Source organism: Plasmodium yoelii (assembly GCF_900002385.2).
Source record: "Plasmodium yoelii strain 17X genome assembly, chromosome: 9".
NCBI classification, from domain to species: Eukaryota; Apicomplexa; class Aconoidasida; order Haemosporida; family Plasmodiidae; genus Plasmodium; species Plasmodium yoelii.
This window is the reverse complement of record NC_036181.2, coordinates 1,641,240-1,666,553: the sequence shown is the minus strand read 5'-3', so window position 1 is coordinate 1,666,553 and position 25,314 is coordinate 1,641,240. Positions and strand designations below refer to the sequence as shown.

Here is a 25,314-nt window from a genome sequence, read left to right as displayed (position 1 = left end):
CGATAAAAAAGCGAAATATTTATTCGCTATTTCTTATACAACATTTTTGATTTCATTCAATGCATCTACATCATAAAGAATATGATCAGTATCATGTTGTTCAACTGCTTTTATAAAATTTTTGGCTATAAATGGCAACAATGGATAATCTTCTTTTGTATATTCATAACTATTTTCATCATTTTCTAAAAAGAAAGATTTCCAACACGATTTAAAAGATACTAAATCTATTTTATTTGCCAAAGCTGTTGTAACTAGCCAATTAAAATAACTTTCACTTCTTTCTAAATATTTATTACATGCATATTTTTTTAAAGTTAATTTTAAAATGGTATTCTGAAGTTTTTCATTATATTTTGAAGGAATATTTAATTCTTCAAATTTTTTTGTTAATTCATCCCATTCACTTATATTTGTAGATAATTCCATTATTTCTTTAATTTTAGGAAGATAATCTTCAACATATGAATAATCATTTTGTCCATTTTCATTTGCATTAGAAATATCATTTGACATTTTATTATTTTCATTTGCTTTATTCGAATCTTTATTGTTTTGGTTTTGGGTTTGGTTTTGATGTTCATTAATTTTATTTACATCTACACCCCCTCGAAATGACGAATCTTGTCCCGAACCACTAGATGTGTTATTATTTTGATTCTTTTTCAAATTAAAAACTCTTGAAAAAAAATTGCCTTCATTTTTGTTTTCTTTATTCGTAAACATTGAACTCAAATTGCTAAAAATGCCATTATTATTGTTATTATTATTATTGTTATTATTATTGTTATTATTATTGTTATTGTTGTCATTTCCCATATATGCTTGATTTTTATATGACATATTATTTTTTGATGTATTTTCATAATAATTGCCACCAGGATTATTATTATTATTATTATTACTATCAGTATTAAATGGTCCGGTTCCATCACCAAAATGGGTACCAGTATTTTGTCCGAATTTTATATCATCCCCCATCATTTTAGAAGATGTATTTTTATTCTTCATAATATTCATTGTCATTTTTTTCATATTTTTATTTGGATCCATATTTTTCATTCCAGTATTTCCCATGCCTCTCATATTCATTTGATTGTTCATTCCATATGGCATATTATTATTATTTCCCATTCCTCCATTAGCATTATTATTATTATTATTCATGGCATAGTTGGAATTTCTAAGCAAATTATTTCGCATGTTATTCAAACTACTATTCATTTTATTTTCATGATAATTATTTGAATTATTATTAGAAAAAATTCGATTATTTTGATCAATTGTTTCTTTTAATATTTTATCATGTAATACACTTAAAGTTGTTGGACCCTCTAATTTATGAGCAAATTTTTTATTCCATTTTTCATTTCTATTATCTATAACATCTTTAATTAAACATCTAACACGGAATAATATACTTTCATCATTTACAATTTCATTTAATTTATTATATAAATTTTTCACTTCTTCTTGATTTGATTTTTCATGTGTATCTAATATTTCACCAACTGTATTTAAAAACATACATAATGCTTCTAAATGTAGATTGCCTTCATTAGTATCATTTTTTTGAGAAATATAATTATCTCTTTTTTCTAATAATTGGTTAATACATACAAAAACAATAGGTATAGAAATAATTCCAGATTTAACCAATTCTCCAACAAATAACATATTTCCTCTTACTTTATTTTTATGCATTTGCTCAAATTCAAATTTTTCATCATCATTTAAATGACTAGGAAATTCTATAGGTTTTAAATTATTTTCAAAACTATCTTGACATTGATTTATCAAAATTTTTTTAAATTGAACTACTGATCCATCTTCTAATTTCATACTATGAAAATGTATATTTAATTTTTTACATAATTGTACATACATTTGTACAAAATGATGTTGAGTTACTGCTTTTTCAAAAACCAATTTCATTAGCCCAATTATTTCTTCAAGTTTTGATATATCTACTAATATTATTTGTTCATATAATAAATCAAATTTTTCAAATGTTAATTTATTTAAAATACCTCTTAATTTTCTCATTAGACATGTATATTTATCAGCTTTTAATTGACTTTGTTTTACTAGCCAACTATTTTCTGATATTGTTGGTTTAGAATTATTACTACTACCATTTTGTTGTCCTGTATTATTATTTCTCCATGCATCTGGTGATTCTACTGCTCTTGTAGAATCAAAAAATCCTTTTAATTTATCACCATCTCCTTTTCTCCATTCAAAACTATTACCTTGCCCATTTTTTCCTCCATGATTATTTCCACTATTATTATTTATATTCAAATTATTAGGATCATTATTATTACCATCCATATAATTCATATTATTATTATTTATACTATTTAAATGCATATTATTTTGCATATTTTTAGAAAAAGCATATCTCCACCCATCATCTCCACCTTTCGCATTATTCGAATTTTGATTGTTTTGCATATTTTTTTCATAATTATTATTATTTCCTCCTATATTATTATTATTAGAATTGTTTCCAACATTATTTCCAGAATTATGAATATTGTATTGATTCATTTGAGAATTATTTATATTATTTCCATGACTATATCCTGAATTGTTATATCTTTTATTGTTATATGTATTAGGAACTTTTCCATCATTCATATAAATATTGCTAATATTAGAATTGTTATTATTATTATTATTATCTTCATTTGAATTTATATTATTGTGCATATAATTATTTCCTTTATAATGTGCATCTGATGTATTATCTTTGGATAAAACGAAATTAAAATTTTCACCTCTTAAGCTCCAATTATGACCTAAATATATTTCTAATAAATCAATTTTTGTAAACCTTTTTTCTGTTTGCCATTTTTCGATTTTTTTTTGTTTTTCTTTTTGTTTTGGATCTAACACATTTTCATAATTTTTACTATCTTCACCCTTTTGACAATTTTGACAATTTTCATCCTTTTCATCCTTTTCATCATTTCTTTCTTCTGATTCTACATTTTTATTATCACTTTTTTCCTTATTTTCTACGTCCTTTTCATCATCATTTTTTTTAGATTTTTCACAATTTAATTCTTCTGTTTTTTCTTTTTCTTTATTATTCAACTTATTATTTTCTATGTCCTTTTCATCATCATTAGTCTTAGCGCTAATTTCATCTTTTCCCATTTTTTTTTTTCCATCTTCGTTAACATTCATAGTTATTTTATCATCACCAATATTTATTTTATTTTGTGATACATCTTTTGAGGCAAGTTTGTTTTGTTTTATTTCTTTTTCTTCAATTTCAATTTTATTAATTTTATTTTTAGTACCATCAAGTTCTTCAGTTGCTATATTTTCTGCATCTTTATTAGATGCACTCATTATTTCTTTTTCTCCGTTCTCTAGCTCATTAACAGTTTCTATATCACCACCTTTATTATTGCTATCGGTTTCTTTATTCTTTTTCTCCTCAATTTCTTTATTTGTTTTCTCTTCAATTTCTTTATTTTTTTTCTCTTCAATTTCTTCTCTTTCTACATTCTTAATTTCATCTTCTCTTTTTATTTCATCTTTATCATCTTCTTTTGTTAATTCTTCTTCGTTTATTTCACTTTTATTATCATAAGTTGCATTATCAGTTTGTTCCTGTTTCATATGACTATTATCATCGATTCTTCTTAATACTTTACCATTTTTGTTGACATTACTTCCCTTTTTGTCAGTTTGATCTGGCTTGTTATTATTATTACCAGTCGATTCTTTTGAATCTTTTTTAGGTCGACGTTTTGCCATTTCAGCAAAAGATATTTTTCCATTCCATAAGCTTCCTTTATAATTATTAGATCCCGTTTTATTATTATTATTATTATTATTATTATTATTATTTTCAGTAGATGTATTTGTATTGGAATTATTTTCTCCTTCTGCTGGATATTTATAACTACTTTTTGCTTGATTAAATATATTACTTTTTTTTCCTTTTGCATTATCATCTAAATTATTTATTTGACTATTAATTTGTATTTCATCTTTTCCAATTTCTTTATTTTTATTTACATTGCTATTAACATTATTAGATTCATTTTTTTTCACTAAATCTTTGTTATCTGCATTTTCCTCATCTACATAATTTTTGTCATTTATATTAGCAGTTTGTTTTATTTCATCTTTTGTAATTTCTTCAGTTTCTTTTTTTTGATTCATATTATTATCACTAGTATGTGTATTAGTTTTTTTGTTTTTTTCAACATCTTTCTTATCTTCATTTTCATTATCTTCCATTCCTCTATTATGACCACTACTACTATTTCTAGCAGAAGCAGATGAAACATTTGGAACTATTTTTTCTCCAATTTGTTTTATTTCAACATTTTTTATTTTTAATTTTTCTCTTTGTCTATGTGAATAGCTATTATTATTTCCACTTAAATTGTTTGAAATATTTTTTTTATCGTTATAGTCTATTTTTTTATTACCATTACTGGTTACACCAATACTGTTGCTATTGACATTGCTACTACTATTAATATTGGCATTGCTACTACTATTAATATTGGCATTGCTACTACTATTAATATTGCTATTAATATTGCTATTACTATTGCTATTACTATTTTTGTTTTTATTATCAACACCCTTTGGTCTGTTAGAATCCTTATTTCGAGCTTCTTCGTTAATGTAATTTTTATTACCAGAATAGTTTCCAATTGTTTTTCCTTTTATTTTATCATCAGCTCCACCACTCTTTTTCACTCCTTTATTATTACTATCATAACGTTGGTTAGTGTTGGTTGTACTACTTAATAGATGTGATTCTTTTTTTGCATCTTCTTTTATTTCAGCATTTTTTTTAGATTCTTTATTTGTGGATAATAATGGTGTTTCATTTTCTTCATTTATTTGTGGTACTTCTCCATGAAACCCTTTTCCATATCCAGCTCCTTTGTTATAATTTCGACTATTACTATAATTATGATTTGTATCTCCTGTATTTCCATTTTTTACAGAAGATGAAGATGATGGTGCTGGGTTAGTATTATCTGGTTGTGGAGTTGATACATTTATCTTTTCATTTTTTTTTTTATTATTAGGATTCATTTTAGCTATTTTTACCCATGATGAAAATTCCATATTCTTTTTATCACCATTCTTTACATTCTTTATATTATTATATCCTACTTTATTATTTGCATTATATCCAGTTGTATTATTTTCTTCATTACTTGGATTGGTATTAGAATTTTTATTTCCAGCTTCATTAGTTTGGTTATTATTTATTTCTGCATTGTTACTACTATTGATTTTGTTTTCTTTTGTATGTTTATCTTCTTCAGGTTTTCCTTTTTTATCATTTGTTTTATAACCTAATTTCTCTGTTTTATTACCTCCTTCATCATATCTAGTATTACTACCTCTTCTATCAGAACCTGTGTTATACTTACTATTCGAATAACTTCCATGTTTGGTTGTACTATTATTGGTTCTTGAATTAATGTTGTTAGATGTGTTGCTATTATTTGCACCATATCCTTTTTTAACCCAATTATCACCTTGTTTTCCATATCTACCACTGTTATTATTATTGTTGTTATTTGTATTATCCTTTCCTGCATCTTTTTTAGATGTATTGGTTCCACTTTTATCGTCAACAATTTTGTTGCTTCCATAATTTCTACCACTTTTATAATCCTCTTTATTGTTACTAGTGGTAACAACATTTTGATTTGCTATAGTATTACTATGTCCTTTACTATTTTTATCATTTGAGCTATTTAAATAATAATTGTTTTTTCCCTTATAATTTCCATATTGGAAATTCTCTTTGTTATTATTCGTTTTTGTATTGTTACTTTCGTTTAAATCAGATACCACTTCCTTTGTTGCATCTCCAGATACTCCTGCCTCTTTAGTATTATCATTAGATGTATTAACATTATTAGTAGTATTTCCAATTGTAGATGTAATAGAACCTCCTCCACCAGTAGTAGAAGTATTTACACCATTTCTATTATAAAAATTATTACCACCTGTTATATTATTTGATTCTTCTTTTCCTCCTTTATTATTATATGAACCCTTTGAAGTAGCTGAATTATTTTTCATTGTATTACTTCCATTATAATTATAGTTAGTATTAAAATTATCAGTTGTATTATTTATCAAATTGTATCTACTATTATTTTTTTTATTATTTTCATGTTTCATTCCATAATTATAATTATTTAATACCTCATTTCCATTTCCCATATTATTTTTCATTGTATTTTTATTTTCTTTATAATTATTATTATATTGCTTATTGTTTGTACTACCACTAGTTGTATTGTTATTATTATTTGTTCCAACATTTTCAGTGTTATTATTATTCATTCCTCCAGTTCTATCATTATAAACATTTTGTCTTTTTTGTTGTTTGCTAATATTTCCAGTAGCATTCATTCCCCCTATACTCCCAACTCCAACAAGCCCTACCATTCCATTACCCATATTCCCTACATTTCCCATAGGAACATGATTACCTATATTATGTATATTATTTATATTAGGGTTATTTAATAAAAGCCCATGATTCATATGTATGCCATTTATATGCATTGGATTATTTATATTATCTATATGATGATGAGGAATAGGAACATTAACTCCTGGATTTATGATGGAAGGGTTTAGGCCTATAACATTTCCAGTAGTATTTAAACTACCATTATTATTATTATTACCATTAGAAGGAGAATTGTTATTTCCACTATTATTATTTGTATTATTATTTGCATTATTAGATGTATTGTTAGAATTAGTAGATGTACTACCATCTGTATTTATTCGCATAACACCAGGTTGCATAGTATTATATGCAGAATTGAAAACATATCCTGCTCCTCCAATATTAGCAGAAATTAATGGATTCATATTATTATTATTTGAATTTATATCATAATTATTCTCATTAATATTATTAGGGCCATGTAAATTAACATTGTTACCAAAATGATTAAACATATTATTTCTTCTGTTTGTTTGCCCCATATGATTATATGGTAATTTCATTGGAACATTATCAGCACTATTTAAAAAATGAGGATCTATGTGATGATGACTAGCCATATTTATTGGTCCACCCGTAGCTAAAGGTCCTGCACCGGGTAAACCACAAGATATAAAATTATATGGATTCATATTTAAGTTTGCATTTTTTTGAACATTAATTGAATTATTACCAAAATGATTATAAACTGGAGGTTGTGGAAAAGGTAGGTCATGATGTATATCCCCATTATTTGTACCAGCCACCCCTCCACCTCCATATGGTATTGGAGTAAAAATTGTTTGATGGCTAGATAAACCATTTGGATGATTATTAATTAAATATGGAGGATTCAAATAAAAATTATGATGATGTGGATGATGATGCATCATTGAATTATTACCTGGGAAATTTTGATGTGCATTATTATTATTACTATTATTGTTACTTGTGCTATGTATATCTGAATTATCAAATCCATTAGAATTTTCTGAATTGTTCATAAAATTATTAGACCTTAAATTTTTTCCTCCTTCTAACATATTATGATTTAAATATGTTGAATCTATGGGCCCTGTTCCTCCTAAATTTTTATTACCTAGACCAGTTGTATTATTATTACTATTATCTTCTGTATTAATACCATGAATATTGTTATTATTATTGTTATTATTTACTTTGGAATTGTTTCCAGATATAGAAGTTAGATGATTATTATTATTTTTGTCAGTAAATTTTTCATTTCCATCTACACCATTAAATTGTGCTCCAAGGGGTGTATTTGTATTTCCAGCATTTGTATTATTTTTATTAACAACAGAATTCGAACCTACAATACCCCCAGTTTTATTATTATATCCATTTAAATTCGAATCAATAATTGTACTAGAATTATTATTACTAGAATTTTGAATTCCTAATAAATTACTACCTGTTGTATCATTATTTATATTTGTCATATTATCTATTAATGGAGTTTGAATCATAATATTATTATTATTCCCTAACCCATTCATATTTAACAAATTAACATTTTGCATATTACCAAAAGAGTTATTTGAAATATCATGATAATAATTACCCCACATTAAATTATTAAATTGTAAATTACCTTGAACAGATTTAGTAGATGGTACAAATTCAGGTGCATCAGCATTTAATGAACTTCCAGAAATTGTACTACTACTGTTTGTGTTACTAATCAAAGATTTTGTGTTCGATTTTTTTGTTTCAATATTATCATTACCATTTACATTTTTATTTGTTTTTTTTACATTTGAATCCCCATTTTTGTTATTATTTTCTTTTTTTTTTATCTTATCATTATTATTATTATTATTATTATTATCATTACTACTATTGTTTTTGTCTTTATCCTTTTCATTATTATCATCTTTATTATCATTTCCATCAGGATCCGTTCCATTACCACCCCCATTACTATTACCTGTATTGTTATTATTTCCTGGTCTATTCCCAGAACCTCCTTTGTTATTATTATTATTATTCCCTGAACTATTACCATAACTATTTTTATTATCGCTTTTATTATTATCGCTCTTATTATTATCGCTCTTATTACTATCATTCTTATTACTATCGTTCTTATTACTATCATCGTTTTCCGCAGCATTATTATTACTACTAGCGCAATTGCTTATTTTACCATGAACAGTGGAGTCGTTAATTTTTGTATTCTCACTAATTTGAGTTATTTTCGATTCTTGAGTAATATGACTATTATTATTATTTACATGATCACATTTTTCATCACTTATTTCAATTTTATTATAATCATTACAAGACTTAGAAAATATATGGGAAGGATTGGCAACACTAGATGGGTTTTTTACAGTATCTTGACTGTAACCCATTTCAGATATGATTTCACTATTACTACTACAATTATTATTATTATTATCATTATTAACAGTAATAATTGGTAAGGTTTCATTTACATTGGAAATATTAGATGTATCCTGAATCTTAAAAGTTGAGTTATTAACAGAATCATTATTTTTAATAAAATTATTATGATTACCTTGTGAATTATTAACATGTTCAGATTTTTTCAAATCACCAATGTTATTACTTCTGTTACTATTAATAGTAGCATTATCATTACTGCTATTATTGTTATCACTACCCTTTTCAAAGTCCACTACACCATTTTTACCTGACAATGACATGTTCATTATAGTATCATTTTCCTTCTTTTCAAATTTATTTAAAGCCTCATTTTTATTTGTATTATCATCATAATTGTTATTACTATTGCTACTATCATTCCCTATCGTATTATTAACCTCTTTAGCTTGAAAATTATAACCCATGCATTTGGTACTGTTACTCGATTTTTCGAACTGTCCATTTTGCATGTTATTATAATTAACATTGCTAGCTAAATTGCTTTTTATTGAATTTGGAATGGTTGATGAATTGTTGTTATTATTATTATTTTCATTATTATTAGCTTGCACTTTAGATTCACAAATATTATTAATATTATAATTGTTTGCGCTCTTTTTTCTATTATCCTCTTCTTCTTTATTATATGTTTCTTTAAAACAAACCTTATTATTTAAAATAGTTTTTTCTTTACATTCCGAAGAGCTATAGGATGATGCGATATTTAAAAGTGTGTTTAACATTTTGCTCCACAAATTATTATAACTATATTATCCTTTACAATTGCTTATATATAATATACGTATATATATATATATCTAATTTACCCAATTATATATATATATATATGGGGGTCAAATAAATTTGCATACGTATATATTTACTCTAAGCGTATTATAATTATCCTTTTTTTTTTTATAAAATAACAAAAATTAAAAATGAATATATACACATATATTTATATATGTGTGAAAATAACAAAAAAAAGAAAAAAAAAAATGAAATTTAAGCAAACTGGAATAAATAAAATTACATGAGTATTATATAATTATTTCTTTTAATTTTGTCAAGTGATGTTGTTAAGCTTAATTTATTCACAATCTCGCTTTCTCATTGCTTTTGATTTATTTTTTTTTTTTTCTTTTTCTGTTTTTTTATTTATTTTCTTGAAATAAATATTCTTTTATAAAATTGTATTTCACATATAATTATATATTTATTTAACTATTTTATTTTCTACAAATAACAGATAAAAAATGTTGCATACATATATTATATATATACATTGAATATATAAATTTGCACATATATTCATATACATATATATAATAATAATAATACATATTTTTATATACGTTTACATATACGTATATATTTATTAATTCTTAATAATGGAATAAAATGGAGAAAAATCAAAATTTTTTAATTACTCATAACATGTAAAAAATACAAATTATTAATCTAAATATTATGATAATACAAATAAATAACTTAATGTAAAATGTATAAGTTTGTACAAAAATATTAATAAGATGGCTTTATATTTTTAAATTTAAAATTATTCACAATAATTAAAAAATAAAAAGGAAAAAAATTTCGAAGTATGCAAAGATAAATCATATATATTTATACAAGGAAAAAATGTCGTAATTATTATAATATAAAATGAAGTCCCAATATATCTAACTTTATTATTATTTTATATTCCTTTTATTCTCAAAGCTTATTATTATATTTCCAACTGATATCGATACAATAAAAAATTATTACTCATAAAATGTTAAAAAAAAAAAAAAAAAGGGGGAAAATATGTTATATAAATATGTAAGTAAGCCTATGGATATAATAGCATGTATACATAAAACTTATTAAGCCCACGTTATATATATATATATGTAAAATGCATAAATAAAATATATTATGATTGAAAATAATGTTTCATAATTTAATACAACCATAAAACTGTTATGTATTTATTATAGGAAAATAATTTAACACTTTAAAATTTGGTAATATAAAAATATTTAAAATAGAGAATGCACATACATAAAAATACAATACATCTATAATTGTATAAATATAAAAAGTTAATACACATTTAATGTATGTAATTTTTGCATACATATAAAATCACGATTTCCAATGAAAAAAAAAAACTAAAAATAATAATTTATTAAATAAAAACTGCTTGTTTATATATATAGAATTATTTGCTATACATTAATATACATATGCATAATGTATACAATCTTATATAGGCTTATATATATATATATACACCTTTTTAATCTAAAGTATGGTCATTAATGTATATTTAGTTGTAGTGAATAATATATGCGCATATATGTATAATGTACTCTTCTTTTTATATATACTTCCAAAATTTATTTACGATAAATATAAACATATATGGATATAATAAAATGTTACAAATATAGTGTGTGCATATAAATATTTATAGATATAGATGAATAAATATTAAATGGGAAAACATGATTTGACATGTATGATATTTCATAAAATGATATACATTTTTATATAATCATCAAATATAATAATAAAATTATATACATCTATTTATAGTTTTCTTCATGTACGGTTATGAATAGGAATCCTAAAACGTGATATTTTAAGCACATATGTATGTATATATATATGTATATATAAATATATATACGTATTAATACGCACGCATATAATTGTATTATAATGCTATAAATAGTAGCATACTTGCATATATACAAATATAATAAAGTTAATAATTAAAAATAATAAATACTCTATTTATTAATTCGCACACAAATTAATTTAGATCTACATAAATATGTAGTAAATGAATATATAATTAAAATGAAATGAACGAAATGAACGAAATGAACGAAATAAATGAAATGAAATGAAATGAAATGAAAATTGTAAAGAATCTACTTTTTCATTTATTTTTCTTTTCTTACTATAATACGTTTCTCCTTAAAGTTAAAATATATAAGCATGTAGTAACCCAAGTATATGTTTTTTTTTTGTGATGTTACATATAAACTTAGGAATACTTGCAAATATATATATAAGAATGCAATTTCATTAATGTAACCATAAAGCATGTATACTTGTTCTGTTTATCTTTTATGTATAAATCAATATATATTCATATACATGCATAATCTATATTACATATATATATATATAAATATATATACATACATATGCATATAAATATACACAAGTATATAGTCTATGTAGCTGTTTACGCACTAATAATTTTTATGTTGAAATATTGTGATAATATTTTATAAAAATACATATAATTTGTTACAGTCTATACATGTATAATATATATATTTATATATATATTAGAAATGCAAAAAATATATATGTATAAATTTTATAAAATACATATTCTTTTTTCGTCATCTTCCGTTTATTGGCTCCTTGGTATATTTCAAAATTCTCTATAAAAAATTGGAAAATCTTTCCTCCTTTTTATAATAAATTGTATTCATCTTTATATTTTCGATTTTGTTCTTTTTTTAAGTATTTTATATAGAGAGAGTTAAATCAATGAACATATATATATATATGTATGTATATATATAATATTATATATAAGCATATATATATGAATAAAAAAAACATATAAATATATATATGAATATTTGATTATTAACCATTTTACATATTTTATTAAATATATAAAAGTAAATTATTATAAAAAAATATATTTTTTCTTTATGTTTTTATTTATTATATATAAAAATATATTCATATACTTTTACTTAATTTTGTAATATACAAACGCGTGTATAAATGTTACAGGTATACACGTAAATAAGTACAATAATTAAATATAAGAAAAAATGCATGTAAAGAAAGTATTAAATATTTATATATATATATAATAATATATATAATAATATGTATATATTAAATTTTTTGTGCACAAAATTTTTAAGTAAAAAATATTTCTTATTTGACCTTTTTACGTTATTTTTTATAAGCATAATATGTACGTATATTTTTAAGATATATATAATTCATAATATGCTTTAATAAATTCATATACACAAAAAGCTACAGTGATAAATATATACATGCATACTATATATTATATATTCACTAAGCTCTCAAAAAAAGTTACATAATAATATTAAAAATTTGTAGGAATACTTTATATACACAAAAAAAATATATATATATATATTACATTATATATATATCTATATGCAAACATTTCAATATTTATATTTTTTTTATGTACTCTTTATATAATACCGTTTTAGTCACGTTTTTATTAAAAAATTGTTTTTAAAATATATCACTAACTTTTTGTGTATGTTATTTTAAAATATTTCCTTTAAATTAAAAAGGCTATGCATAAATGTACTTTTACATAATTGCATAATTTATGATTGTTTATTTTTTAATCTTAATTTATTTCTTATTATGTCATTTTAATGAGATTAAAAATCATATCCATAAAGGTTTAATTTATATACAATATCACCCAAATACAAAATTAAATACGTATAGTAAAATTCTCAATGATAAGGTAGTAACACTTATAGAGTATCCATGAATTACAACAGTTCCCGTGCCACGCTCTATATATTTTCATTATTTGGTATAATTAAGCTAATATTATATTTTAAAAAAGAAATATCTTTTAACAATATACAAATTAATTTATTTTTCATATAAATTTAAACTATGTATATATATAATATATATATGTAATATATATATATAATCAAAATAGTTATACAATTTACATCATTTTTATAAATAAATACCTACAGCTATCATACGAATATAAAAATAATTTCTTAAGAATTGTAAACAAAAAGTTATATCTTAATATTATTACAAAACGATGTAATATATTTATTTATATTGTGTATGTACACATAAATTAATTTATTGATTGGTTTATTTATATTATTGGTATTACAAAAAAAAACAATGAAACAGAAAACATTAACATAAGAATTCACATGAATTCAAATATATTATAAAAAATGCTTATGAGCATGTAAGACAACAACAAAAATGTGCATTAGTATATGAAATGTACATTAATATATGAAATGTACATTAATATATGAAATGTACATTAATATATGAAATGTACATATCTCTACAGATAATGCATTCTTTTATAATCTTTAAAAATAATATCATCGAAAGTCATATAATTAAACAAAATGATTTTTTATTAAAAATTATGTAATAAAATATTTTTATTTTTCTTCATAATCTGCTATTCCACCTTCTGTTATAGCAAATACAGCCTCGCCTTCAGGCAAAACTGGAGAATCATAAATTTTGCAAATTCGACTTTCACCTCGACCTTTTCTTAAATACAATCTTGTTTGGCTTGCGTGTGCAATTATATTTCCACCAATTGGAATTTTTTCGTGCCCTCCAAACATACTCATGGCATCAACTTTTGCAACAACTTGATTAGTTATTATTACTGCAACCCCATATATATCAGCTATTCGTTGTAGCCCTCTTAAAAACCTGCATAAATGTGATTGCCTATTAGCAAGTTCTCCTCTTCCTGTATATTCTGATCTGTATAAAGCGGTTGCTGAATCCACTATTAATAAAGCAAATCTTGTATCTGCCATCATTGCACTTGCATCTATTAATAATTCTGTTTGATGATCACAATTATATGCTTTAGCATATGCTATATTATTTAAACAATCTGTTGGGTGCAAACCATACCTTTTAGCTATAGCTACAATACGTTCAGGTCTAAATGTTCCTTCTGTATCAATCCATAAACATTTACCCTCACCTCCAGACTGTTCAATTGGTAATTGACATGTTATAGCCAATGTATGGCAAAGCTGACTTTTTCCAGTACGAAACTCTCCAAATAATTCAGTAATCCCACCAGTTTCGATTCCTCCTTTTAATAAAGCATCTAACTGTTTTGATCCAGTTGTAAACTTTATTAAATTTTGTCGAGCATCATGGTAGTCTATTGCATTGCAAAAACCAGAATTACATAATTCTTTACATGCCTTTTTTAATTTTTCTGCCTTTTGTTCACTTATACCTTTAATGGAACATAATGTACGCATAGGGGCATATGCTACACATTCGACAGTTTGCAAACCGCCTTCTTTAAGTAATTCTAAATCTCTTTTAACAAATCCTTTTGCAAGTAATTGTTCTATTTTCAATGGCCCCGTATATAAATGTTCATCGACGTCTTCTGTAGTACTATTGTCACATGTTTGTGAAATTGTATCTTCTTTTGCATTAGCTGATTTCATTGCAGGCATATTTAAAAATTAAAAAAAAATAAAACAATATAATAACAATTTTTTCAATTTGTATGCTTGAATAGCAAAAAATACTTACACAAAGTTAAAAAATGAATGTATTTTTGTAGATTTGTGGGTCTTTATTTTTGTTGTTTTATGGTATTCTCTGCATTTTTATTTTTATCTTTAAAAATCGAAGAATTTAATTATTACGTGTATGATATTTATATTCATAAAACTATATGCCCACTTTTATAATAAACAAATATTTATTTTTAATTCTCACCTAAATATATAATTTTAAATAAATAAGAAATAATTAAAATAAAAAAAAACCATTAACACACTAATATATATATTCAAAGCTTATGGTCAAATAATTAAAATAATAAATAATATATTTTATATTGGAAAAAAATAATTTTTCCTTTATTTTCATTATACTTTTTTATTGCCATGAAATAAAAAAAAAAACAAATTATTATTATTTTATATATTTTATATATTTTTTTATTATGTAAAATAAAATAGCTACACATTTACACTTTTTATTAAAAAAATAATGACTTGTTCATATATTTTAAGCTATTTTAGGGGGCAAAAAAAAAAATATTAATAATAATTTAACAAAACATTTTTTAGTTTATTTTGTCATAACTTTAAAAGCATGTTTAAAAAAATAAAAAGCTTTATATAAAATTAAAATACTGTATTCTGAAATATATCTAATAATATATTGTTTATATATTTTACAATATTTTTCTTTTTAATATAAGCCTAAGCATTCACAAACTTACAGACATATTTAATCAACTATATTAAAAAAATAACCATGCTTTGGTATAAAAAAATATATATATATATATTGAGGAAAGGTGACGGATAAATCCATAAAACATAAAATTTATTGTCATCAAAATTTATTTTCAAGAACGTCTTCTTACCAACCATTCACGCCAAATTTGAAATTGCCCTCATTAACTGTAAAAAGTAACATAAAAAAAATAAAATCAATGTTAAGATTATATATCAAGTAAAAACAAACAAATTATTGTATCAGTTATTGGTGTATATTCTTAATAAATTTAATCGAATATATACGAGTTTTATGAAAAAATAAATATAATTTTATTCATAATATTAATTACTATTTGTATGTGGGCCTTAATCTTAGCTATTTCCTTATTCCAATATGTTAATTTTCTATACAAGGAAAAGAGTTGTAATATAAATGTCAAACATATGCACCTTATATAATACCCCAGTTTTATAAAAGCTATTACACACATATCTTGGGATAGTTAACACATTTTAATATAAGTGACATACACATATAGATGGGCCAATATAAAAACAAATATGCATCAATAGAATGTATGTATCGCTTTTTATTATTACTCCTCATAAAGATTTATTTTTTTTTTTAAAAAAACTATGGCACTTTCAAGACTCATCTCTAAGTAAAATTCGTAGCCTATCTGGATAAAAATCTTATTTTTATCGAGTCTGTTGAAAAAAAATATATATATATATATATATGTATGATTCACGCTAGAATAATAATATATTGGTTATATATTATGTATGTGTATATGTGTGTGCATCATTAAATACACCAGAATAAAAACAACACAAAGGGCTCATTTTAGTTAGTACTTACATGTCTGCATACACGTAACTATCACATCCTAGCTCTGTGAGTGTTTCGATCTCTTTTTGATCTTTCATGTCGATGAGTAATTTCAAATTTGCCACTAAAATTTCCCTATAAATTAGTAATATTATAAATCAGTTATTTTAAAAAAAATATATAAGATAATTTTTATAAAATATTATAATTCATTTAATAAAATTAGTATCTTTGTATAATTTAATCGTAATTCCATTCATTATTCAAAAAATGGGTATTACAAACTCTCTTAAAGTATTTTTCTTTTTATAAATGCATACAAATGGTAGAGAAAAATTATCTCCTATGCATTAGTATGTATATTTTTTACTAACATATCAAAAATGTCTTGCAATATTTCATCCCTCTTTTTCTGTCGCTCTCTAAGGTGTTCATGTAATACATCATCAATAAAACTTTCACTTTTCAGAATAATTTTTTGAAAATCTTCATTAGTTTGCTCATTTATAGCTGCATTCCCTAAAGCGTCATATAAATTCATTTTTTATTATTTTTACTTTAAATTTGAACTAATAAAAAACATATTTTTTGAAACCACAAAAAAAAACAGTAATTGCCTAATTTATAATTAAAATTCTAATTTGTTTTGTAGATAATATATTTTGTTGTATTTGGCTAGGTGTGGACGTTACAATAAAATTTTATATATTTATTATTTATTTCGATAAATAATATCATTAAATAGAAATATGATTAATTTAATTATATTTTCCCTTTACAATCGAACAATTTTATTCATTATTTTATTATAATCCCTTATTTTGAAAAAATACATATTAAAAAAATCAGCTAAAATTTGGTGTAATTATATCCCGAAATATTTATTACATAAAAAAAAAATACGAAAAAATTAAAAAAGACCATTTAAAATATACCATATGAAAATAAACAATGAAGATATAAATAAAAGCGCCAAGAACAGTAAGTATAAAGAAAATTAAGTAAAATCATACGAATATATATATTTTTTAATTATGAAAAAAGGCATTTTTGCCACGAAAAAAAAAAAATAAATATTAATAAAATTGGAATTGTAAAAATAAGTTATACCTTTCTTTACAATTTCCACAAAATATAATATTTTTTTTTTTTGGAGAGGAAAACTTAATTTTCCAGCCATTCAAACAGCACGAAAAGTATCTTCTCATATACTTCATTTTGCGCACCAAAAGTTTTCAAGTTATTTTTAATAGCTATGATTTTGTTCTTATATATAGAACAATTTTTCTTTATAATATCATAATTGTTTTTTGTATCTTGTAGAGTGTGAACATTTTTAACAGCATTTTGAAATTTTAATAATTCTTGAAATCGATGTTTTTTTTCGAAAATTAAAACCTTTAATACAACATCAAATATATTATATTGTTGATTTAAATTTTGTATACAAGATTCTTGTTCCTGTATTTGGTTTATTAAATTTTCATAAGATTGTGTAATTTGGTCAAAATGAGTATATAAATTTTGTCTTTTTTTTTTCTTCGTTTTAATATTTTTTTTTATCATTGAAATTTCATGTTGTATTTTAAAAGAAACATTAACACCATTTTCAAAATTTTTTTGAAAAAGTTCTTTTTTATCATCAAGATCATTTCTTTTATTTAATGCTAGTTTTATATTTGCTAAAATACTGTTTTGTTTTTTTTTAATATTTTCTATAAATTCATTTTTGTGTTGTATTTGTTTTTTCAAATATATAATATCTTTATTTTCTTCATATTGTTTTATTATTTCTTGGAGTTTTTTTTTTTCACGAATTTTATTTTCAAAAATAAGAATTTGATTTTCATAATCTAATAAATTTTGTTGGTATTTGTCTTTGTCATTTTTTAATTTAAATATATCATTTTTTAATTTATTTTGAATATTTTTATATTTTTCTTTTTTGATATTTGCATTCTCATTCCATTTTAATATATCATTATTTATTTTGTTTACTTTTTCAAGCATATCATTATTTTTACATTCAAATCGTTCTAGTTGTAATCGAATATGTATAATATTTTTATTTATTTTTTTAACTGAATTTTGCAAATTGTTAAAATTTTCTTCAAGTTCACATTTTTTTTGTCCTAAAATTAAGTATAAATCATTTCCTTTTAATATTTCTTCATTAATTTGGTTATTTTCATTTTGTATTTTGATCATTTCTGATTGTTTTAAAAACCAATCTTTTTCTAACATTCTACTTTTTTTTAATATTTCACTAATTTCTTTATTCAATTTTTGTATTTTAATTTCAAGAGTTATTGGTACTGTACTATTGAACCCACTTCCCTGAAAATTATTCCCGTCTAAATTTTTTTTATTCATTTTTTTATCTAATTCTTCATTTAATCTGTCTACTTCTGTTTGTTTATTTTCAATTATATAATGATTTTTTTTAATAACATACTCATATTGTGTTAGTAAATTATTTTTTTCAGTGAACTCTTTATTCAGTTTATTTCTTTTGTTTTGCATATTTTCAATTTTTGTATTTTCCAAAATTTGTTGTATTTTTATTCGAATAATTAAATTTTTATAATTTACAATTTCATTTTCTTTTTTAATAATATCTTCCTTAACATTTTTTATATCATTTTTTGTTTTAGAACAAAAATGGCTAGTTTTGATTTTTTCTGTGTACATAGAAATAATGTTGTCTACTTCTTTATTAATATTATTTTTCATTTCTTTTATTTTATTTTCATTATTTTGGATATTTTTATTTATATTTTTAATTTTTTCATTTAAATTTTCACATTTTTTTTGTTCATTTTGTATATCAATTTTTATTTTATCATTAAAACTGGAAATATCTTCTACACATTTGTTTAATTCTTTTTTATTTTTTTCAATTTTATGGATTTTTTTTTTTAATATTTTTAACTCGATAAGCAAATTTTCTCTTTTCTCTTTTTCTACATTATTTTCCTTTTTCACTTGTTCATTATTTTTTTCTAATTCTAAAACATTTATTTTTAACATATTTAACTTTTTATGAATTTCGTCAATTATTTCATCTCTTTTCTTCATATTATTTATTGAATCATTTAACATTTTTATAATATTATTTTTATTTTTTTGTATAATTTCACGTTCTCTTTTTTCATCATTAATTAAAACTTGTAAATTTTTTAATTCTGTTTCGCTATTTTTTTGAAGATCTTTTTTAATATTAATACATGTTTGTATTTCATTTATTTCATGATTCATTTTGTTAATTATATTTTCCCGTTTATTTATTTTTATTTCTTTTATTTTATCTCTCCCTTCTTGAGATAAAATAACATTTTCATTTACTTTAGTTTTATCATAGATATTTTCATAATATTTCTTCAAATTATTTAATTCCAAAAGATTGTTATTAAATTTGTTGTATATTTCAGCATAATAATTTATTTCTTTTTTTAAAGACATCATCTCATTATTATATTCTATGTTCACTTTTTTGTTTTCATTTATTTTTTTGGTTTTGTCTGATTTTATATTTTTTATAGAATTTATTAATTCCTTTTCTCTTTTTTCTAAATCATCATTTTCTTTATTTATTCGAAATAATTCCAATCCTAAATTATTAACATTTTCTTCAAGTTTATTTTTTTCGTATATTTTTATCCTTAGTTTTTCATCTAACAATTTTCTTTTTTTAACTAGTTGATTATATAGTATATCTTTTAGTTTGCTGAGTCTACTATTATTTAAAATATTTTTTTCTTTCCCTTTTAAATTGGTATATGTTTCTGATATATTTTCGTTATTTTCAACCCACTCTGTTTTAGATGAGCTACTATTTATAGTATCTTCAAGTTTATCTATACTTTCTCTTTTTGTTATTTTTTCATATCTCTCATCCTTCAATGATTCTATATTTATATATTGTGTTTTTTCATAATTATACTCTTCATTTTTATTACTCTCAATATTTATATCACCCTCATTTGTATATATAGTTGCATATTTTTCCTTGTTATTTTCTTTCATATTATAAATGTCTACATTTAATTTTTCTTTTTTTTTTAACATTTTTTTTGGATTTTTATTTTCTTTATCTACAACTTTAATTGTTTTGTCGCATTCATTTTTTGATTCATTATATTTTTTTTCTTTTTCGATTTTTTTATCTATATTTATATCATATATATTTTCCATATTTTTTCTTATCGACAAATTATATTTTGAAAATTTAATATATAGACAAAAAATTATGAATTTCTCTCTTTTTTTTTATCACATTAGTATCATTTTTTTTACACAAAAATATTAAATAAAGTGTATAAAAAAGACATACAATTTAAATCAAGTAAAAAATAAATATACTAAATTTTTATATTTATAAAATTATATCATATCTTTATAGAAATATATATCACATAATCAAAATGGTTATAATAACACACAAAATGAGAAATATCTCAATTTTATTTTTGTTTCTTATATTATAGGAATAAATTACTAAAAAATATATATATATATAAAAATTCATAATTGCATATTAAATATTTTTACATATATATTTTCCCTTGAAAATAATTTAGACAAAAAAAAGAAATAAAGAGAGAGAGAGAAAAAAAAAAAACTGATATACGGGAAATATACATAGCATCACATTTTGAGAAAATATTTAGTTTCACTTAAAAAATCAAAGAAATAAAGAGAGAGAGAAAAAAAGTTTCTTTATAAATTATACAGATTTATCATAGATATATTATATAATGTATAGATTAATATATAATATAAATAATTAAAATTCACACTTAAATTTATTTATTAATTTAGTTTATTTTTAGTAGACATGCAAAATATATACATATATATACCCGTGGTCTATCTCATAATCTTTTTGATTTTATCATAATAATTTAAAAACATATATGATTAATTATATAAAAATTAGCTAATTTTTTATACTAAATTAAGGATAAATATTTTCCATAAGTACCACATTAATATTATTTTTTTTATTCCTCATTTTTTATTCGTTCGAGAATGAAAAAAAAAAATCCGATAAAACAAATTGTATCTTTTCATTATTCTCATATTTTTTGTAACCAAATATGTATATTAGATAGTTTTAAAAAGGAGGTTATGTATATTTATGTGTGTGAATCGAAGTTTTCAGAAAAAATAAAAAAATAGAAAGCTCAATTAGTATACTATACAAATATAAGGATATGTATAAATATATTACCACACTTGCTTTCTAACTAAAATTTGCATATTCTTACAACCTGTTATATCTCATAAGTTTTGGGGATAAAAGTATGTCAGTAAATAACGCATTAAATAACGCATTAAATAACGCATTAAATAATGCATTAAATAAATAAATAAATATATATATATATGTATATGCCGAACAAATCTTTGGTAAATAATATATTTAGTTCTCAATTTATGTTTAATACATTATTTACCCTAAAAGCTAAAACTTGCGTAAGGTGGCAGTCAAAATTCGCAAAAAATTCGTAAAAAAATTAATACTATCAAATAATAGCAATTTCGATATAACAAACTTTTTTGTGCTTTCATTTTTTGCGCTCTCATTTTTTGCATAACAACATCATTAAATGGCGCTTAACGAACAAAATAATTTTTCAAAATACAAATATGCTTTACTGGTTGTGTTAATTTATTTATTTTAATATTTTTTATTATATTTTTTATTATATTTTTTGTTATATTTTTTTATTTATTTGTTTATTTCGCAAACATTCGTGTAGTTTTCAACATTTTAAGATTTTTTTCAACGTAGCCACAAAAATATTGGCAAGCATTCATTTTGGATATTATATTTTTTTTTAATTTTATTATATTATTATTTTACCCATGTTACGACTTTTTTATTCTTACTCTTATATTTTTTTTTTTTTTTTTTTTTTTCAAATATTACTAATTTTGAAAGGGAATTAACTTAAAAAATAAATTATTTAATAAATTTATTTTACTTATTAAACAATTTAAAATACATTCATATTCAAATATAGGAAAGGAATAATAAAGTGATAAAATATAATATATTATTTATACTGATATAATTAAATATATATGTATATGTATATATATATATAAATATTTAATTATATCTATGGGCCTATGAGAAATGTTAGGCTGACGATATAGCCTACCAATTGGGATACTATATATAATAATAATAAATTCGAAAAAATATATTTATATGTACACCTATATATGGGGCTTATATAAAACAACAACATCCTATACAATACTATACAATTAAATAATTGATATATAAATAAAAGTCTATCAACCCAACTGTACATATATTTGTTTGAGTATTTGCTGCAAGCTCGATGTATTTTAGGATACATATCACATCTAACTAATGAAATAATTTTGAAACTTGTTATATTAAAAATTTAATTTCTGAAAATATCCCAAAATGCATATTCATAAATTAAAAGCTAAGATAAAAAAGAAACATCAGGAAAAATACCTGACAAAAAAAAAAATACAAAAAAAACTATTTTTAAATGAATCCGAATTTCGAAGACTTTGCATATTTAAAGGTATATATCCAAAAGATTATAAAGATATACCATTAAAATTCAGAAATAAATTTTATAAAAATAAAGTATATTATACAAGAAATGATTATAAAAAATTAAGTAATGAAAAAATTATACAAGATTTTCGAAAAATAAAAACTAGTTTAAAAAGATATAAAAAATATAAAATAACATTAGAAGATAATGAAAGATGTAAAAATATTATTAAAAATTTTCCAAAATATAAATTAGATCATATAATTAAAGAAAGATTTCCTATATTAGTATATGCAGTTGAACAGTTGAATGATGCATTAACTGCTATAATTGCTTATTCATTTTTACCATCAAATGAAAATATAGGGATTAAAAATAATTTAATTAATCAAAGTATAATATTAAGAAATCAGTTTCATTATTATGCTTATAAAACAAATAAAATTAAAAAAGGTTTTATAAGTGTAAAAGGGTATTATTTACAAGCAGAAATTTTACAAAAAAAAATTACTTGGCTCATACCTCATATATTTACTCCATATTTTGATAAATCTATTGATTTTAAAATCATAACAAATTTTATAGAATATTATGTAACTCTTCTAAGATTTATTCTTTATAAATTATATAGATTGGATGGTATGTCTTATCCCCCTAAAGAATATAAAGACCTTAAAAATGAAAAACTAAACCACTTATCTTTTGATAAAAATTATATCACAAAAGAGCTTTCCAATGAATTAGAAACTAAAGAGTCTACAGAAGATAATATAATCGAAGAAAATGAAAAAAAAACGAAAAATGGTAAGACAGAAAACTGTGAAAAAAATGATCAAGAAAATGAAAAAAAAACGAAAAATGATAAGACAAAAAATTGTGAAAAAAATGATCAAAAAAATGATCAAAAAAATGATCAAAAAAATGATCAAAAAAATGATCAAAAAAATGAAATGAAACAAATAGAACATGATATCATTAACAATGATAATACTAAAAGTGTCAAAAATCTTTTTAAAAATCATATTTTTTATATACATAGTAATATGCCTTTTGATGTTTTGTCAATCATTATCTTATCATGTGGTGGAACCATTTGCTGGAACTCTTTATATTCTCCATATAAATATGATGATAAAAGTATAACACATGAAATATTAGAAGTCAGTGAAGAAAATAAAAATACTCAAGATTCTAATAAAATAAACAATATAAATGAATACACATATAAAAGAAGTTTTATACAACCACAATATATATTTGATTGCTTAAATTCAAACATGATATTATCTTGTGAAGATTATAATATTAACAAAACACTACCTGTACATTTATCACCTTTTATTGATGATGATAATTATAAAGATTTAGTAAAAAAAGATGAGTATACTATAAATAAAATGTTAAGTGAAGATCCACAATATAACAAGAGTATTCAAAAAAATAAAACTAACTCAGAAAATAAATACAATAATTATAATGACAATGAAAATGATATGTCAGAAGATGAATATAATAACGCTATTCGACAAAAATTGCGAAATGATGCATTAAATAATCAAATGGAGGCAGAAAACGAAAATAATTATAATCCTCAAAATGATCTAAAACAAGAAAATGATTTATTAAATGTACAAAAAATAAATAATCAAGAAAACATAAAACGAAATAAACTTGCTTTGAGCAAAAAGAAGAGAAAATTATATAATAAAATTGAACAAGCAGAAAACAGACAAAAATTAACTATAGAAAAATTTATAAAAAAAAGCAAAAATAAAAAAAAGCAAAAATAAAAAAAGCAAAATAAAAAAAAGCAAAAATAAAAAAAAACAAAAATAAAAAATCGTCAAAGTAATTACAAATATAATTGTTTAGCTGCAATAAAAAAAAAAAAAGCTAGCTACTCAACTAGCCAATTACAAAAAAAAATATTTTCTAATTTTTTTTTCA

At 21.8% G+C, this 25,314-nt stretch overlaps 5 protein-coding genes across 5 annotated transcripts; 1 reads left to right on the top strand and 4 right to left on the bottom strand.

Moving 5' to 3' along the window:
* Nucleotides 1–33: 33 nt before the first annotated feature.
* PY17X_0942100 (polyadenylate-binding protein-interacting protein 1, putative) lies at nt 34–9,657 on the bottom strand (the record flags this gene model as incomplete). The annotated part of the gene is made up of 1 exon (XM_720210.3): nt 34–9,657. The coding sequence occupies one exon, from the start codon at nt 9,655–9,657 to the stop codon at nt 34–36; it is 9,624 nt and encodes a 3,207-aa protein (XP_725303.3).
* Nucleotides 9,658–14,148: 4,491 nt separating this feature from the next.
* On the bottom strand, nt 14,149–15,198 carry PY17X_0942000 (uncharacterized protein; the record flags this gene model as incomplete). Its single annotated transcript, XM_718895.2, has 1 exon — nt 14,149–15,198. One exon carries the CDS (start codon nt 15,196–15,198, stop codon nt 14,149–14,151), a length of 1,050 nt encoding a protein of 349 aa, XP_723988.2.
* Nucleotides 15,199–16,140: 942 nt separating this feature from the next.
* PY17X_0941900 (prefoldin, putative) lies at nt 16,141–17,360 on the bottom strand (the record flags this gene model as incomplete). The annotated part of the gene is made up of 5 exons (XM_022956091.1): nt 16,141–16,170; nt 16,338–16,392; nt 16,588–16,695; nt 16,850–16,954; nt 17,194–17,360. The coding sequence occupies 5 exons, from the start codon at nt 17,358–17,360 to the stop codon at nt 16,141–16,143; spliced, it is 465 nt and encodes a 154-aa protein (XP_022812274.1).
* Nucleotides 17,361–17,983: 623 nt separating this feature from the next.
* Nucleotides 17,984–21,013, bottom strand: PY17X_0941800 (conserved Plasmodium protein, unknown function; the record flags this gene model as incomplete). Its single annotated transcript, XM_718897.2, has 1 exon — nt 17,984–21,013. One exon carries the CDS (start codon nt 21,011–21,013, stop codon nt 17,984–17,986), a length of 3,030 nt encoding a protein of 1,009 aa, XP_723990.2.
* A 2,251-nt stretch (nt 21,014–23,264) lies between these two features.
* On the top strand, nt 23,265–25,157 carry PY17X_0941700 (pescadillo homolog, putative; the record flags this gene model as incomplete). Its single annotated transcript, XM_022956090.1, has 1 exon — nt 23,265–25,157. The coding sequence occupies one exon, from the start codon at nt 23,265–23,267 to the stop codon at nt 25,155–25,157; it is 1,893 nt and encodes a 630-aa protein (XP_022812273.1).
* Nucleotides 25,158–25,314: the final 157 nt, after the last annotated feature.